This window comes from Neomonachus schauinslandi, chromosome 9, assembly GCF_002201575.2.
Source record: "Neomonachus schauinslandi chromosome 9, ASM220157v2, whole genome shotgun sequence".
In the NCBI taxonomy this organism is placed as follows: domain Eukaryota; kingdom Metazoa; phylum Chordata; class Mammalia; order Carnivora; family Phocidae; genus Neomonachus; species Neomonachus schauinslandi.
The window spans coordinates 26,305,145-26,322,251 of NC_058411.1; the positions used below are offsets into that span (position 1 = coordinate 26,305,145).

A 17,107-nucleotide genomic window follows, 5' to 3' on the forward strand; every position below is an offset into this window, starting at 1 on the left:
TCCTGCCTCATACACTAATTAAATTCTCTGATTACATACTGAGCTTATTTCGTCTTGTATTCTATTGGATATAAAGCTAGCTGGCACCTCCTTCTTAATAACAAATTAGCTTAAAAGCCCTTTTGGTCACCATGACAACATTGTCAGCCTACTACTCCTTCATTTTTACCTCATGAGTCTTTGCTTTGTGTTTTACCTTGTTCCAGGCATACCATGAAGTTCCCTACATAACCTCCTTTACCTTGGCCAAACAACTGTCCTTTTATAAGATCCGTACAATTGCCCCAGGCAAGACTCACACAGCTGCTATTGATGGTGAGTTGATTTACAACTTTATACACAGGCCTCAGTAGCTCATGCTTTTTATTCTCTCAAGTGTTAGCTCTTCCTTTTTTTTTTTTTCTTAAGATTTTATTTTTAAGTAATCTCCGTACCCAATGTGGGGCTTGAACCCACAACCCTAAGATCAAGAGTTGCATGGTCCACTGACTGAACTAGCCAGGTGCCGCAAGTATTAGCTCTTCTTAACAATATATACATTCTCAAAAAAAAAAAAAAAACCACAATATATACATTCTCCTGTTTTCCCCCGGCATCCAGTATTATCTCATTAACAAATTAGGCATTCAAGTAAATGTTTTTTTTTTGGTAATCATTATAAATGCACGGTCACTACATCCCTTAATGAGAATGCCATGCCCATAATTCCAGACAACTACTGCTTTTAATTAGTACCACTTAATGAGTTTACTAAGGTAGTACCCATTTTCCACATTTAAAATACAGTATTAGAGGGACACCGGCGTGGCTCAGTTGGTAAGTGTCTGCCTTGGGCTCAGGTCAGGATCCCAGGGTCCTGGGATCAAGTCCCACATTGGGCTCCCTGCTCAGCAGGGAGCCTGCTTCTCCTTCTGCCTGCTGTACCCCCTGCTTGTTCTCTCCCTCTCTGACAAATAAATAAAATCTTAAAATAAGTAAATAAAATACAGTAGTAGAGAGAAAATATGATATTGAGTCACTTCCTGAGTCAAATTGGTCATTGATTTAGATACCCTAGCTGCCCTAGGTGCAAGATTGTGTGGCTAGCTTTCTATTTGTATACTCTTAACAACCAGAAGCTAGTCCATGGAACTCTACTTTGGCTGCATTTTCCCTCTGTTCCATGCCCCATTTGTGCCTGGTTATTTGTTTTTATTCTCTCTTAGAGCGAGGCCGACTGCTGACCTTTGGCTGCAACAAGTGTGGACAGCTGGGCGTTGGGAATTACAAGAAGCGTCTAGGAATCAACCTGTTGGGAGGACCCCTAGGTGGGAAGCAAGTGATCAGGGTTTCCTGCGGTGATGAGTTTACCATCGCTGCCACAGATGGTGAGTCTGTACACACCATTCCAAGCTTTCTGGACGATAGCTGTATTTTAGTGTTTGCCTGGGAAGGAGGTGGACTGCTTATTTATATAGCTGCATCGTACGTTTACTTTTTATTTACGCTAAATTGGTGTCCAATTGTTATGCCGATGGAGCTTTCATTAACTTCTCATGTGTTCAACGTAGTGATTGCTTTTACAAAAAAACATTTCTAGATAATGGCAAAGTTAATATTCTAAGTCTCTACTTTTTTTACTTTAACTTTTTTGGTTAAATGTTTTAAGAATTATTAAATATTTCTATATATACCTGGCCCCGCACATGTTGGTTTCAATAAATGTTGGCTGGGTGGCTGGAGAGAATGACATAATGTAACCTTGCTCCTTGGCCAGGGTCAGCCACACTGCAGTGATGTCCTCAGGGACTGCTAAGGCTTGAAGGGCTGAATACTGTGTGTCTCTTGGCTTCCAGAATTGGAATTGGCATAACTAAATTTTCTTCTCTTTCCTCTCATTGCTCTTTCTTGCATCTCACAGCATCTTCTTGCTCCTTTCACCACACTTCTTCTTTACTACCACTTGAGCAAGTCTTTATTCCCTTCCCTCTCTCCTGCTTTCTTTTTTTCTTTTCTCTCTTTCCTGTATCACCTTCTGCACTTTTTTTTTTTTAGGATTTTTTAAATTTATTTGACAAGCAGGGGGAGCGGCAGAGGGAGAGGGAGAAGCACGCTCGATCCCAGGACCCTGGGATCATGACCTGAGCCAAAGGCAGATGCTTAACCGACTGAGCCACCTGGGCGCCCGCGCCCCCCTTCTGAACTTTTTTGATTGTTGTAGCCACTTCTTTCTTGTGACTGGTGACCAACAAATCACATTTCATCTTTTGACTCATTTCAGCTCTTTTTGTTGCTCATGATCTAAGGTGTCTTTGTTTCCTTTTGGTGTGTGCCTGTTGTATACACATGAGGGATCCAGGGACAGTGTCAGATAAGTGATCTATTACCATATTTATTGAAGTGAACCAGCTTTTGGGGTGTCATGTTAACCTTCCCCGCTGGTCCCAAAATGAGGGATTTTAGGGAGCAAGCTGTTAAGGTCAGACTAAATGTTAAGGTCAGACTAAAATGGAAATAAATTTAATGGAGATAAATGGAAATGTTACCTACAAAGACAGAGTGAGGATGTCACTGAGGATTAAGTAAGTGCTGCAAGTCCAGTAGCACTTCCTGACAGGGCCTCGAGGAGGTGATGTTTTTTCAGTACATCTGTGTCCTTCACAAGGTTAACTTCTGAGGAATGTAGAATTGAATTCCATGGTTGGGCATATTACCTCCTAATAAATGTTTCTCTACATCTGTGAACTGTACTCTTATCATCCTATTCACACAACCAACATAAACTGAGTACCTGTTGTATTCCAGGTCCTCTTTTAGGCTCTGGGAATATAAAAGAGGGTCTCAGAAAGCCCCTGTCCTTAAGGAGTTCACAGTCTAGGGTAGGGGAGACAGTCATATAAACAATCTAGCACAGGCAGATACATCAGGTGCCATTGATAGCAGTATCTGACCCCTCTAAACCCTGGAATGCCCAGTACTCAATCCTTTTTTCTTGCCTTGTCTCCATTAAGTGAGTATTACCTTAAATTCCCCCTATTCACTGATAGCCTTATATCACCACCCCTGAACTCCAGGTTCGGTTATTCATCAGCCCCTGGACTTAGGTGTCTAAAGGTAGGGTGGCTTTAGAGCTCAGTTTTCCCAAGTCAGTCCTCATTCATGCCTATTGTCCAGGCTTAATCATTAATCGTACCCCTTTTCATTAAAAAGTGTTCTGATTTGCATAAGATGTTATAGGCATCTCAGACAAACTTACTATAGTCAAAATCAGACTTTTGATTTTCTGCCCAAATCTGTTCCTCCTACAGCTTTCCTATGTCACTAAATGGCAGCTTCATTCTATACCCTACATCCCATCCATCAGCATATCCTATTGATTATCTTCATAGTATATCTGACTCACTTCCCATCATCTTCACTACTAGAACTGGTCTCCTCTTACCACCCTTGGTCCCCTGCAATTGATTCTCCTCATGGTAGGCTGATGGATCCTTTTAAATACCTAAATACTACTCCTCAGAATTTCTTTTTTTTTTTTATTGTATTTATTTATTAGAGAGAGAGTGTGCATGCGCAAGAGAGGTCCACATAAGCGGGGGAGGGGCAGAGGGAGAGGTAGAGAATCTCAAGCATGCTCCACGCTAAGTGCACAGCCTGACACAGGGCATGATCTTATGATCCGAAACCAAGAGTTGGTTAACCGACTGAGCCACCCAGGTGCCCCTACTCCTCAGAACTTCTAATGGATTCCTGTCTCAGTCAGTAAAAACCAAAGTCATTACAATGGGCTGCATGGCCCTACATGACCAGGACCGCATCTGTCTCCTGACCTCTTCTCTGACCACTCTCTTCTCCTTTATTTTGCGCCAGCTGCAGGGGCCTTCATATTCCTTGTTCATGATACTCATGTTACCCCCATAGGACCTTTGCACTTGCTGTTGTTCTCTCTGCCTGAAAAACTCGTCCCCTAGCTATCCACATCGCTCTTTCTCACTTCAGGCAGGTCTCTGCTCAAGTGTCAACAAGTACTTCTCTGACTACTCTATCTAAAATAATGATACCCCACTGTTATTCTTTATTTCCACTTTTCTTTACCATTTATCTTCCTTCATAACATTTATGACTACCAAAAGTATTAGATGGTTGATTGACCGGTCTCCTCCAACTAGAATGTAAGTTCCACAAGGGTAGTGACTTTGTTTTGTTCACTGCTTTATTCCTACACCTCCAGCAGTGCATGTCATGAAGTAGATGCCCAGATATTTACTTATGTCTGAGTGAATGACCAAAAAAAGTTGAGTGAGTGGATGGGTGGATGGATGGCAGTACATAGCAGAAGTGGTCGTTTTTACCAGATTGGCATCAGGAATTGTTTAGGTTTTATTTAGGGAAATAAACAGCTTTTCCTTGTTTTTTACATAGTGGAAAATCTTTCTAACTCTAGGACGTAAAGATGGGAACCCAAAGAGGAGGGGAATTAGTTTTCTATTAAACTGTTTGATTTTTTTCCTAGATAATCACATTTTTGCCTGGGGCAATGGTGGTAATGGTCGCCTGGCAATGACCCCCACAGAGAGACCACATGGCTCTGATATCTGCACTTCATGGCCTCGGCCTATTTTTGGATCTTTGCATCACGTCCCGGACCTATCTTGCCGTGGTTGGCACACCATTCTCATTGTTGGTAAGGGTTTCATATGTGAGGGTTGGGGTGGATTTGACAGAGGGTAGACTCACACCTAAGATTCTGATGGTCACGTTCTTAGAAACAGAAGTGTCCTGAAGGAAAGAGGCTGTTCCTATAAGTGTAGTAATGGTGACCTTACCTAGTGGTGGGACAGAACACTGTCATTTCCTGAGCTTTGTTGTTTGCCACCTTCTGACCATTTTTTAACATGATAACTTTGGGCTCTGCCTCCTTTGCTATAGAATTGTTATCTCTAGTTGTCCACTAATTAATTGGTTGTCTCTGTTCATACTTTTGTGAGAAACATTCAGGATACCTTTAAAAAGAAACTAAATCATAACTGTTTTCTGCATAAAGATTACTCTGTTATGAACTGAATTATAAAAGCCTGTGTGAAGGGCGCCTGGGTGGCTCAGTCGTTAAGCGGCTGCCTTCGGCTCAGGTCATGATCCCAGGGTCCTGGGATGGAGCCCTGCATCGGGCTCCCTGCTCAACGGGAAGCCTGCTTCTCCCTCTCCCACTCCCCCTGCTTGTGTTTCCTCTCTCGCTGTGTCTCTCTCTGTCAAATAAATAAATAAAGTCTTTATAAAAATAAAAATAAAAGCCTGTGTGAGGGTTTCCAAGTCCATTCTTTTAGATCAGTGGTTCACAACCTTAGCTGCACATTAGAATCACCCACGGAGCTTTTAGAAATCCACTGTCCTGACCAATTAAATCAGAATCTCTGGGGTGGGACCTAGGTGTTGTTACTATTTAAAGCTTCTCAGGTAATTCCAAAGAATAGTTAAAGTGGAGAATTGCTACACTACATAGTGAATATAGTGGTGCTTTAAAATCTAGAATAGTAAGTAATTATAAAGTTACCTGGAGGGGGGGGGGGCTGTTATCTTGTAGATTAACTCCCTATTCTAGTCTTCTCACTTTTCCTGCCTATAGCTGTTTACAATGCTTACCTACTGAATATTTTTCCTCAGAGAAAGTATTGAATTCTAAGACCATCCGTTCCAATAGCAGCGGCCTATCCATCAGAACTGGTAAGTAGCAATGTCTCAGGTACCAGTGGTTCTTCTGCACTTTGGGTCTTTGGGTTGGATTCCATGTAGTTTCCAAAAAGGGAAATAGGAAATATCTTTGGGAAATGAGGAATACGGTGATCAAGAGAGAGGATCATATTTTGGTGGATTTCACAATAAGTTATGACTTTTATTACATTGTGGTCAGAGGGAGAGTACATCTTTGCCAACCAAGCATATGGAAGTAATTAAGTGGCTTGCCCAATATTGTAATGTGGCTTGTGTATTGTTCCTTTCCTTACCATGCTAGGGGCTATGAGTTCTGTCTGCTCTTTACTTCCACCATATTCACAGGGTTATTCCAGTCTATAGAAATAGTCCTTCAAAACAGGCCCTTGGAATTAAAAGTTGGCTAAACTTTCAGTGTGGTTAGAAAAATCAGCCCAGAGCTCTCTGATAGTTTTCCTTTGGCTGCTTTCTGCATGGTTGTCTGTTATTTGGGACTATGCCAGGAAACTAAATCTGTGTTCCTTTTTGGTTTTCCATTTGCTCTAAAGTACCTTTACTCTTTGGTATCTCAGAACCTGGATTCTGATAGTTTGTAGAATCAAAGCAGATAAAGACCCAGAATAAAAGCAGTTTAATCCTTGAAAAAGAAAGGTAAATATCTGATCTGGACTTGTACTCTAGTTACACACACATACATCATACCTTTTATTAGTTTCCTTTAGTAATCTCTTGCTCAGCATTTATCTGTGCATGTTAATATCTGTCACAAATGACAATCTTTTTGCTAAGCACAGCTGTTCTCTTACAGCTTTGTTTTGGTGGAACAGTATTTAATGGAAAAAATAAGATTAAAAGCACATATCTATTGGCTGGAAAATGTAAACTCCATAAGGGCAGGGGTTTTTGTCTTTTTTAATTCATTAGTTTTATCCACATTGCCTAGAAGAGTGCCCGGCAAATGGTGAATGTTCAGTATATATTTGTTGGTTGAGTGTGTTCTAATCATCCAATGGAATATTATAGAAGAGTAGAAATGAACATCTACAAATAGTTCCCTAATGTGAAATGTAAAAAGCAAGTTGCAGCAGACTCTGTGCCTTTTTATATAAAGTCAAAAAACAAGCCAAATTAATATATTGCTTAAGGATACATAAATATGTGATGACTTTTTTTTTAAAGAAGAAATGATAAATACAGAACTCAGTCAGTAGTTACGTTTAGGTAGGAGGCCAGAGAAGGAAGGAGTTCACAAGGCAGATGCGATACAGGTAATGTTTTAGTTCAGCACTGTCCCATAAATCTTTCCGCAACAGTGGAAATGTTTTATGTCTGTGCTATCCAACACTTGAAAAGTAGCTACTGAAGGAACTGAACTTTTTATTTTCTTTAAATTTAAATTGCCATATATGGCCAGTGACTACCATATTGGAAAGTACAATTCTAGTTCTTCTAGTGGTAGGTTTATGTTTTTGTTTATTTTGTTAGGTAGCAAAACTTACACGTGTGTTAAAAGTAGTCTTATGTATATTTCAAATGTATCCTAATTTTTAAAAGCCATTTAAAACAAAACAAGCTTCAGAGCTTTTGTTGGCATCTGTGGTTCTGCCACTTCAATGGGATCAGTGTGGCAGTCCATCTGTAAGCTGCTGGAGCCGGTGATCATGAACGGTCCTTTACGTTTAACTTTAGAATATACCATACAATTATTTTTTTAGCTTTGGCAAATCTACTTTCTTAAATATATATATTTTTGGCCCATACTAAAATTCAGTTTCATTTCTGACTACACATCAGCTAGTCTTCATTTCGTGACAGTTACTTGGAATGTGCGGCATGATGCGAAAGAACCAGCCATGTTTAAAAATTCTTACAAGTAGGTATCAAAGAACTTAATGAATTTAATGGTTGAAGACTTCTCCAGAAAGGAAGGTAGTGGTGAGTTTATCTGGCAGCTTTAAAAGGTGTTTGGCTCAAATGTGAAAGAGCTTTGTGTTTATATGAAACCTTGCTGAGCCTTGGTGGAGAATGCCGGAGTCTGGATGTATCAAAGTATGCGTGGTAGATTCAGTTAGCTGTGGTTGGGGTGATTGTCCAGCAATGCTTTAGAACACTGATAATGTGCTGTGAACATAGAGATAAGTAAGTTTGGGATGTAGAAATGAATTATCATTATGAAGATACTGATACTCAATACGTTGTGTAAAAGCTAAAAATTGAGTCCCAAATATCTGACTTACACTGTTGCTGTTACTTCATGCGACTCTAGGAAGCTCCCCAGGGGTCAGCAGGGCTGTAAGATCGTAAATCTTTCTTGCTGCATAGCAAGGCTCTCTCTTTCTGTGCTGTGTATCTGTCAGTGGTTCAGAGCTCTAGCCCAGGAGGCGGCGGCGGTGGGGGAGAAGAGGAGGACAGTCAGCAGGAATCTGAAACTCCTGATCCGAGCGGAGGCTTCCGAGGAACAATGGAAGCAGACCGAGGAATGGAAGGTTTAGTCAGTCCCACGGAGGCCATGGGGATCAGTAGTGGGGCCAGCAGCTCCTGCCCTGGCTGGCTTCGAAAGGTAATTCCTTTGGCAGAGGTATCTTCGATAAAACATTAGGCCCTTTGCAGCAACTAGAAAGGAGCTGTCGCCATCTTTCTGTGTCCCGTGCCCCATTCAAGTATTCAACAGCAGGCATTGAGTCTTCTGATTTCCACCTGGAACAAAATTACCAAATCTCTAATCCTTTTTTCTTCCTGACAAGGAGACGCACAAAATGTTCTCATACCTGTAGTACTTACATGAATGTAAGTAAATTAAGAAAACCTTCCTTGAAGGCAGTTTTTGTAATGCATGTATGCAAAGGTTAAGCTTAGAGATTTTGTACTGTGGTTTGTAGAAGTGGAATATTGGGGCAGTCAGAATGTTTTATAGTAGAGAGATGGGTTATGAGAGTTGAATTGCAGACAGTAAAAATGTTAGAGTATATTTATTTGGATGGAAAGTTGGTTACAACGTATGACTGGGCAGAAAAAGTTGGAACACCTTAGCCTCAGGACCCCATTCTCTTAGAAAATATAAATGCATAGAAGAATGTCTGCTATGAAGACTGAAAGCAGTATTCCTCATTTTAACAGTGTTTATCTATGAGTGATGGAATTGCTAGTCCTTTTGCCCATCTGTATTTTCTCATTTTCTACATTGAGCATTTGTAGTTTGTGAAATTTTAAATTTTTACCAAAAAAAAAAAAGAACCTAGAGATTTAAAGCTGCCCTTATAAGACAACTAAACTCGATAGCCACGTAGGAGTAGGAATGGAGGAAGTTTCAGTCTCAGCCTTGAGCAGCCTGGCCACTGGCCTCACTGTCATCACCTTCGAGCTCCCCAGCTCACTGAATAGGCCGTGTAGAATAAGTGTGTTGGGGAGAAGTGCCACACACTCCAAACTGTGTTCTTGAATTTGAGTTTGAATTCGAATCACTGTTACTCGTCTGAGGAAGGGATTGCCTGCTCTTGACAGGTACAGTGAGCTGCATTGAACCCACAACTGTCATGCCCCACTAGAGGGTGCTGATGTCACAACAGAGGGAAAGCTGGAGCAAGATGGGAATTGGGGAGAAAGAAAATAAACCGCTCAAACAGAACTGATGAGATTCTTTCTCTTATACATAGGAGCTGGAAAATGCAGAATTCATCCCCATGCCTGACAGCCCATCTCCCCTTAGTGCAGCTTTTTCAGAATCTGAGAAAGATACCCTGCCCTATGAAGAGCTACAAGGACTCAAAGTGGCCTCTGAAGCTCCTTTGGAACACAAGCCCCCAGTAGGAGCCTGGGTAACTGAACTTTTTGCCTTTAAGTCACAACTAAGTAGGCAGAGAGCTCTCCACACTTCTTCTGGCCTCGCCATCTCCCCTAGCTTACTCGGTCTCCCACTGCCCTATATCAACTCATTATACTGTCTGTTCAGTAGTGCTTAAAGCCCTGGGCTTACCTGAGTCTGCCTTGGAAAAAAGTATTGACCCTTTCAGATTCCTGATGGGCTAACAGCTTTCTACACCAGAGGACTGTCTGTCTTTTCTCTCTGCCTCAGGAGTACCAAAATTAAAGTTCCAAAATTAAAATCCAGTTTTTTTGACACTGCTAGTGTGGGTTGGAGGCTCTCAATATGAGTAAGAAATAATGCTTGTAGTCTAGTGAGGGAGCCACAATTGTGTGCCTAACCTTGGTAGAAATCAAATTGTGGTAAATGCCTCAATCAAATGCAAACCCCAGGGGTCATCAAGCTTTTTCTATAAAGGGCCACAGAGTAATTATTTTAGGCTTTATGGACCATACAGTCCCTTCTGCAACTACTCAACTTTGACATTGTTGTACAAAAGCAGCCATAGATAATATGTAATGAATGAGCATGATTGTGTTCCAATAAAACTTCTTTTACAAAAACAGGCAGCAGTAGGCTGGATTTGGCCAGGGGCTATTATTTGCTGACCCTTCCTATAAACAAAGTACAGTAGAAGGGAGAGAAATCCAGACTAGAAAAGATGTAATAAAACCTTTGAAACTTCAAGATGAATGTTTTAATTCCTCTGTCAATTAGCTTTCTTGAATTATTTTGGCAGTACTATTTACTGAACACCTCTCAAATGTCTTCTAAAGTGTGATCCACTACATTTCATGGATATTGACCCTTTGGATCACAGTGTTCTCAACTGTGATCAGAAAGACTCGTTCCAAGCCAAATCATGCCTTCCCCCACTTCAGCATTTTCAATGGGATGATATCAGTGCACTTTAAATTTGTTTGCAGAAGTTCTCCAAAACAGAGGATTGTTCTTTTACCTTAGCTTAACAGAGCCTGAGGCACTGAGAGTTCTCTTGCCCTGTTATGTTAGAGCGAAGTGCTGTTGTAATCCCAGCGTTTTCTGCTCCTGTTGCATTTACTTTGTGTTTCTGTATGGTTTATCATGTTACTTTAAAAGTAAAATCTGATAGCATTTAGAGGGAGGTTGGGTTGGGGAGCTGTGGCATCCAGGCAGAACCGCCTATGACCTCTTCCTCCTCTCCTTAGCCACCTCGGCTGAATTCTGCAGAGACATGTGCTGGGAAGGCAGCGCCATTAACTCCTACCTGTGTGTGCAGCACTCTGCAGGGGGAGGTTGAGAGATTGCAGGGGCTGGTGGTAAAGTGTCTGGCTGAACAACAGAAGCTACAGCAAGAAAACCTCCAGATTTTTACTCAACTACAGAAGCTGAACAAGAAATTAGAAGGAGGGCAGCAGGTGAGAGCATTAAAAGAATAATTCAATCTCTAAATCTGTTTTGAAAAAAATCACAGAAACAGAACACCAGTAGACACTAAAACAGACTTACTCCTTTGCAAGTACTTATATTTTGATGATGTAACTTTTGTAATTAATCCTAGCAGCCCTGGGCCTTGTTCAGGTGCCTGCGTTAAATTATCTTTATCACCTGACTTCCATTGTTTTTTGTTACTCTATTTTTTCTTTTACTTTTTATTATGAAAAACTAAGCATTACAGTTCAGTGAACACTCATACCACCATCTAGGTTCATCAGTCGTTAACATGTTGCTTGTTTTAAATGTGTGTGTATGTGTGTTTAAAATATGTGAGGATATATATCTGTATTTAAAATATATCTGGGTATATGTGTGTGTGTGTGTGTTACTATTTTGCTAAACCATTTTCAAATAAATTATAAAAGTCATGACATAGGCCCCCCTAAATAGTTTTTACACACACCCAAAAATACATTTATTCTCCCAGATAACCACCATACTATTATCACACATAACACAGTTTATGCTAATATTACCTCAGTTTTCATCCAGTATCCAGAATTTTCCAAGTTTTCCCACAAAAATGTCCTTTATGACTGTTTTTATCAGATCAGAATTCAATTAAGGTCTCTATACTACATTGTTATGTCTCGTTTCTTTTTATCTAGAATACTTCCCTCTACTACGATCACCTTTTTTTTTTTTTAATTTTCATGGCACTGACTGGCTAAAGAAGCAGGGTCAGTTGTTTAACAAAATGGGCCACATTCTGGATTTGTCCTCTGTTTTCTTTATCAGACATTATCTAACTTGTTCTTTTGTCACCCTGTCATTTCTATAAACTGGAAGTTAGACTTAAGGCTTGATTATATTTGAATTAAGCATTTTTCGTAAAAACATTTCACAGGTGTTGCTGTTTGCATTGTTGTTTTAGAGAGAGAGAGCACAAGCAAAGGGGAAGGGGCAGAGGGAGACCGAGAGAGAGAATCTCAAGCAGACTCCGTGCTGAGTGCAGAGCCCGATGCTGTGCTCGATCCCACGACCCTGAGATCATGACCTAAGCCAAAATCAAGAGTCGGACGCTTAACCAGCTGAGCCACGCAGGCGTTCCGTTTGCATCATTTTAAAAAGTATTGCCATAGTATATTGCCCTATTTAGAGTGAACCAGGAAAGGGAAATAAGGTTCAGCCCTTGGCTTTGCCAGTACCTAGTTTTATGTGTCTGGACAAATTACTTGGTTTCTATGAGTCCTGTTTTCTCACCTAAAAGAGGAAAATAACACCATCTACCTTGAATGGTTGTTTTGAGGATTAAATGAAATCATGTCTATGAAAGTACTTTGGAAAGTAATATACTCACTTGAGGTAAGCATGGGGTGATCGGCAGCTATAGCACACACGATTGTTTGGCTTGGGGCTGTCTTAGTTTTAAAATTGAGAGTTCTGGGGCGCCTGGGTGGCTCAGTCGGTTAAGCGTCTGCCTTGGGCTCAGGGCATGAGTCGCATGAATCCGCATCAGGTTCCCTGCTCAGTGGGGAGTCTGCTTCTCCCTCTACCCTTCCCCCCTGCTCATGATCTCTCTCTCTCTCTCTCTATCAAATGAATAAATAAATAAATAAATAAAATCTTTAAGAAAACAAAATAAAATTGAGAGTTTACTTTCCAGAAAATCCTACAGTCCTGAGCAAACAGTTGGTCATCCTACCTGCAGCAAGTGTAAAGGTGTGGATTTTATTTAAAGTAGTAGTATTAAAGTATTATCTAAAGTAGTATTAGGAGCTTGTCACAGAACTGTGGCTACAGATCCTTAGAGGTCAGCATTGGAAACCTAGTCCTGAACCTCTGTGACTGGTGACAGTATTGTTTTTTGTTTGGACAGGTGGGGATGCATTCCAGAGGAACTCAGACGGCAAAGGAAGAGATGGAAATGGATCCAAAGCCTGACTTAGATTCAGATTCCTGGTGCCTCCTGGGAACAGACTCCTGTCGACCCAGCCTCTAGTCTCCTGAGCCTGTATGGCCTCCAGGAAACTGGGATCCAAAGAACTTCACAGCATACTTACTGAATGCAGAGAGCGCTTTCCTGGCTTTGTTCACTTGCAGACAAGGAGTGCAAGGCGGAGGCTCTGAAGCACTTTCCGTGTACACTTGGAGAGTGGCATTGCCTATTAGATAGGATCTAGGAGTGGTTTTGTTTTGGAGAATGGAAGGGCCCTGTGGCCCTGGCTTTGTCCTCAGTGACTGCCATAGCAACAGCAGCTCTGTACCTCATCTGGTGATCCCACCTTCGAAGAGGAGACACAATGCTCACCTTAATTTTGCTGGTAGCAGCTTATATCCCATTTATCATTTCACCATTACTTGGAAGCTGCCTTGGGAATTCAGCACCAGGCATTGCACCTCTGGGTGGAGAGAAAAGTGTGAAACTCGAGTGGGCTGGAACCAGGTGGGGCCCAGGCAGGGTCATCTGGAGAGTGGTAAAGCGGTAAAGCCTTCTCTGGAGCCCTGAGTCTGGGAAAATATGTCTGGTGGAGTCGATCTAGGGCTTGTTTTCAGAAAGTTCAGTTACTTTGCGCAGCTAAATGCTTTAGGAGGAAAAGTGGGCATAGATTGCTTTTCCTCTGAGGGTCAATTAAAATGTCTTCAGTGAGGAGGAGAGAAAGAAGGCTAGGGTCCCTGCTTGTCACACAGCTGGGGTTGCTGTCTGTGGCCGATGCAGGTAGGATTTCCTGACTTTGTAAGGTACCTCAAAAAGGTGAGGTGTCTCTTAGAAAATTGAATCAGTGGGGCAATAGGAATGGCCTTAAGAGAAAACCATGAGGGAGAGAGGTCCTCCTTTAGCTGCCTCTACTTGGTATCTTAGGAAGGTCTAGAATGCCTCTGCCTTCGTGGCTCTTAGGGTTCTAACTTTGACTTCAGCAGCCCCAACCACTCCCTTTCTGTATGTCTAGTCAGTATTTGTCCCCTTTTGGTGTTTTATGAAGCTATATCAGTGAATCTGTATCATCTTTCCTACTTGAGTGGCCCAAAGCCAGCACCAAAACCTGGTAGTCCCTGAAGCCTCACAGAACAGGTAGAAGCTGCCAAGTGAAAGGAATTTGGCTGAGAGCTCCATTCTAATCCCATAGTCATTATTATGTCCTTATAGACAAGGAGCAAGCTAGCTTTCCCAAAGAGAGAGTGTCCTCAAAGCTTTTGATGGTTTTTACTTAAGGATGTGAGCTTTGTGTTTTCACCTAACCTTATGAAATGTTCCTTTAGTATTTTGGGTCGTAGGAGTTGCCTTGATGAGTCTCACATTCTCCCTCCTTAGAAACCGCTGAATTAATTTTTGTTTCATTTTCCTCAAACCAAAAAATGAATGTTTGATATCTCTTTAATATTTTGGAAGGACCCGTGCAATGGAAATTTTGCCATTGCCCTAAAACTGGTGGGATAAAGGCTGATGCTTGGGGAAAACCCCATGGCTGGGGATGGGCATCTCTGTGCAATGGGATTTTTTTTGGTTTGATGTTCCCATTGTTTTCTCAATTCTGGGAAGCCTAGCACAATGGTACTAACGTAATCACTAAAGCCTTTTCTTAAAATAAGGGAAGGGGCCAACCCCGGATTAAAGTTACAAGTTCTGGGGACTTGGGGGTTTTTGGTTCATCATGTAAATGCACCTTTGATTTTTTTAAGGACTGACTGGCTTTTCACGTTCCTGTATCCCTTATACCATCTCAGCAGGCCTGAGAGGCAGGCTCAGTTTGGGTGTTAATCCTGAGTATTGCTTCTGCTGTGGAACTGAGGAACAGGGGCATGTTGCTGAGACAGGGATGGAAGTGAGCATGGAAGGGAGGAGAGAGCACTGCTCTTGTTCCGGAGGGGAGCCATTCTCTAGCAGGGGAACACTGCTCATTTTCTCTAGCATGTTCCCTCGGGAAGTCTAGTTTGCTGTTAATCTGGCTGAGAATCTGAGTTCTGTGCCTTAGAGACAATTTGCACTTTCCCAATTGTGCCTGGGACAGCCATATGATTTTTCCCACCAAATAGCTATGCAAACAGAAACCAGTTCAAAGGTGGCAGCCATGCATTAGATAAAAATGAAAGGCAGCAGAAATGCCTTTGAATGGTTTTCTATAGCTAATTCTCTTGAAGTTTGTCCTGCTTTTCTTTCTGCAGTGCTAGGTGTTTTCAGTTTCCCAGTAGTATTGCTTTTGAGTTATAGTATAACCTGAGTTACTCCTCTGCTCTGACATTGTTGCTGAAGAACTAAGCTCATTGTTAGCCAGATGTTTGAAAGGTTGAGGGTGGAGTGGTTTGGCATTTCTGTTTTAAATAAACATTTAAACTCTCAATCAGTGCTATGCCTGCGCATGGACCTTAGTTACTGGGGATGAAACACCCAGATACTAGGCCTTAGTGAATCTTTGATTCAATGAGTCTTTATCTAAATAAATAAAAGACCTTGTAACAGAAACAACACAAGGGACATGTGCACAGATAATCTTTGCTTTTTTTTCCAGTTTCTTTTTCTTGCTAACAATCATTTGTGCTGCTATAACTTTTTTCCCCCCAAACTTCTCAAAAATAGTGCTTAAAGTGCAGAGGGAGGAAAAAAATGAGCCACTGAAAGAGGAAGGAGCATTTCTTGTACTCACCTCCTCAATCACAGTGGGCTTTTTCAAGTGATAATGTGTATCTGTGTTTACAAAACTGTTTTCCCTCAAAGAGAGGAACTGTATTATTTGGTCTCCCTGGCATAGCACAGCCAAGTTATCACTTCTCTTGGCTGAGCATTTCACTAAAGTGTAAAGTAAAAGCGGCCTTAAACTCACATTTCATTTGATTTGCCATATATTTGGAAACATCCATAATAGAAAGAACAACTCTGGAGCAAGGATGTATTATAAATAAATTCTTTCAAATGAGTATCCCTGGGCCTCCAAAGAAGTATTATTCATTAGTGTCCTGCAGACTGGGCTAGCCGTCGTCAGGACTACAAAACATGTTCCTTCCTGCCACAAAACCAAAAATCATTTATTACTTCAATGATTAACTATGGAAATAAACATGCTGATCACTAAACCTCACAGACTCAGGAACATTAGAGAGAAAAACACTATATCACATCTCTGCTACTTCCTTTATAGTCGTGAAGAATGATAAATTAATGACCAAAAGCAAATGTTGGCCAAAAGGTACCATGCTGCATTAAATACCCTGCTGTTAAGAAGTACTATTTCAGCACATCTGCATGTACTTTTATATGAAGTGAGTTTCACCATGAGATTTTCTTCCCATTGCTTAACCTTTTGAACTTCAAAATTTATAACTTTTGCTTGTACTGAAGGTACTGTGATACTGAAAGTATCACACGTGGACAGTACCAAGCAGCATTATCCACTGTCATCCTCTGCTATCCAGGAAGGAACTTAGAAAAAGGGTTCTGACCTCTTCCCAAAGAGCGGATCAAGCTAAATTCAAAAGACTAATAAATATTCCTCATCTTATCAAGGCCTATGCATTATTAAGATTGGAGGGAACACTGAGGCATTGACTATTGCGTTACTTCTCCAGCAATGTAAGAATGAGTAACTGCTTCCTGTGTCTACAGAAGGCATTCCCCACACATATGTTTGTTCTCCCCAGAGGGCCCTGACCTGCGAACTTAATCACATCATCCAGGATCCCAAACCCAAGTGCCCGTGGGGCCAGGCAGGAAAGGTGAATAAGTGCAGCGGGCCAGGTGGGGCTGTGGTGATCGGCGAGGTCAGCCCGTCTGAAGGAGCACGCGGTTGGGGCTATGCAGGTTTGCTGGCCTGGTATTTCCAGAACTTCCGGCTTTTCAAGAGATTCTCCATATCCCAGTTTTTAAATGTCAGATCTATGTCAAATTGTAGGACAAAGCAGTCCATAGGCTACCACTTTGTGGCCTCGGCCACAGCTCATTCTTGCCATCTACTGCTTTTACCATCAAGTGTGAAACTTAACAGTTTGTACTTCACTAGACTTGCCTGGGGAGTGTATATACTGGGTTAAATATGCAGTGTGCATGTGAGGTTTCTTCAAGTGGCCAACCTAAGGCCCCACTATGTGATCCCTCTTTTTCTTTGCAACAGTTAAGAAGAGCATAAGGCAATTCAATAGGTACTGTTT

General features: G+C 41.5%; 1 protein-coding gene across 2 annotated transcripts in view; it reads left to right on the forward strand.

The window, feature by feature from the left end:
- Window positions 1-15,882, forward strand: part of NEK9 (NIMA related kinase 9) — a 36,572-nt gene extending 20,690 nt beyond the window's left edge. For both annotated transcript variants that reach the window (XM_044918414.1, XM_021679577.1), the window contains exons 15-22: window positions 207-315; window positions 1,206-1,367; window positions 4,493-4,663; window positions 5,641-5,700; window positions 8,046-8,248; window positions 9,342-9,503; window positions 10,738-10,947; window positions 12,846-15,882. In XM_044918414.1, the coding sequence (XP_044774349.1) occupies window positions 207-315; window positions 1,206-1,367; window positions 4,493-4,663; window positions 5,641-5,700; window positions 8,046-8,248; window positions 9,342-9,503; window positions 10,738-10,947; window positions 12,846-12,968 (1,200 nt within the window). In that variant the 3' untranslated portion in view covers window positions 12,969-15,882. The remainder of the gene's footprint in view (window positions 1-206; window positions 316-1,205; window positions 1,368-4,492; window positions 4,664-5,640; window positions 5,701-8,045; window positions 8,249-9,341; window positions 9,504-10,737; window positions 10,948-12,845) is intronic.
- The last annotated feature ends 1,225 nt before the right edge of the window (window positions 15,883-17,107 follow it).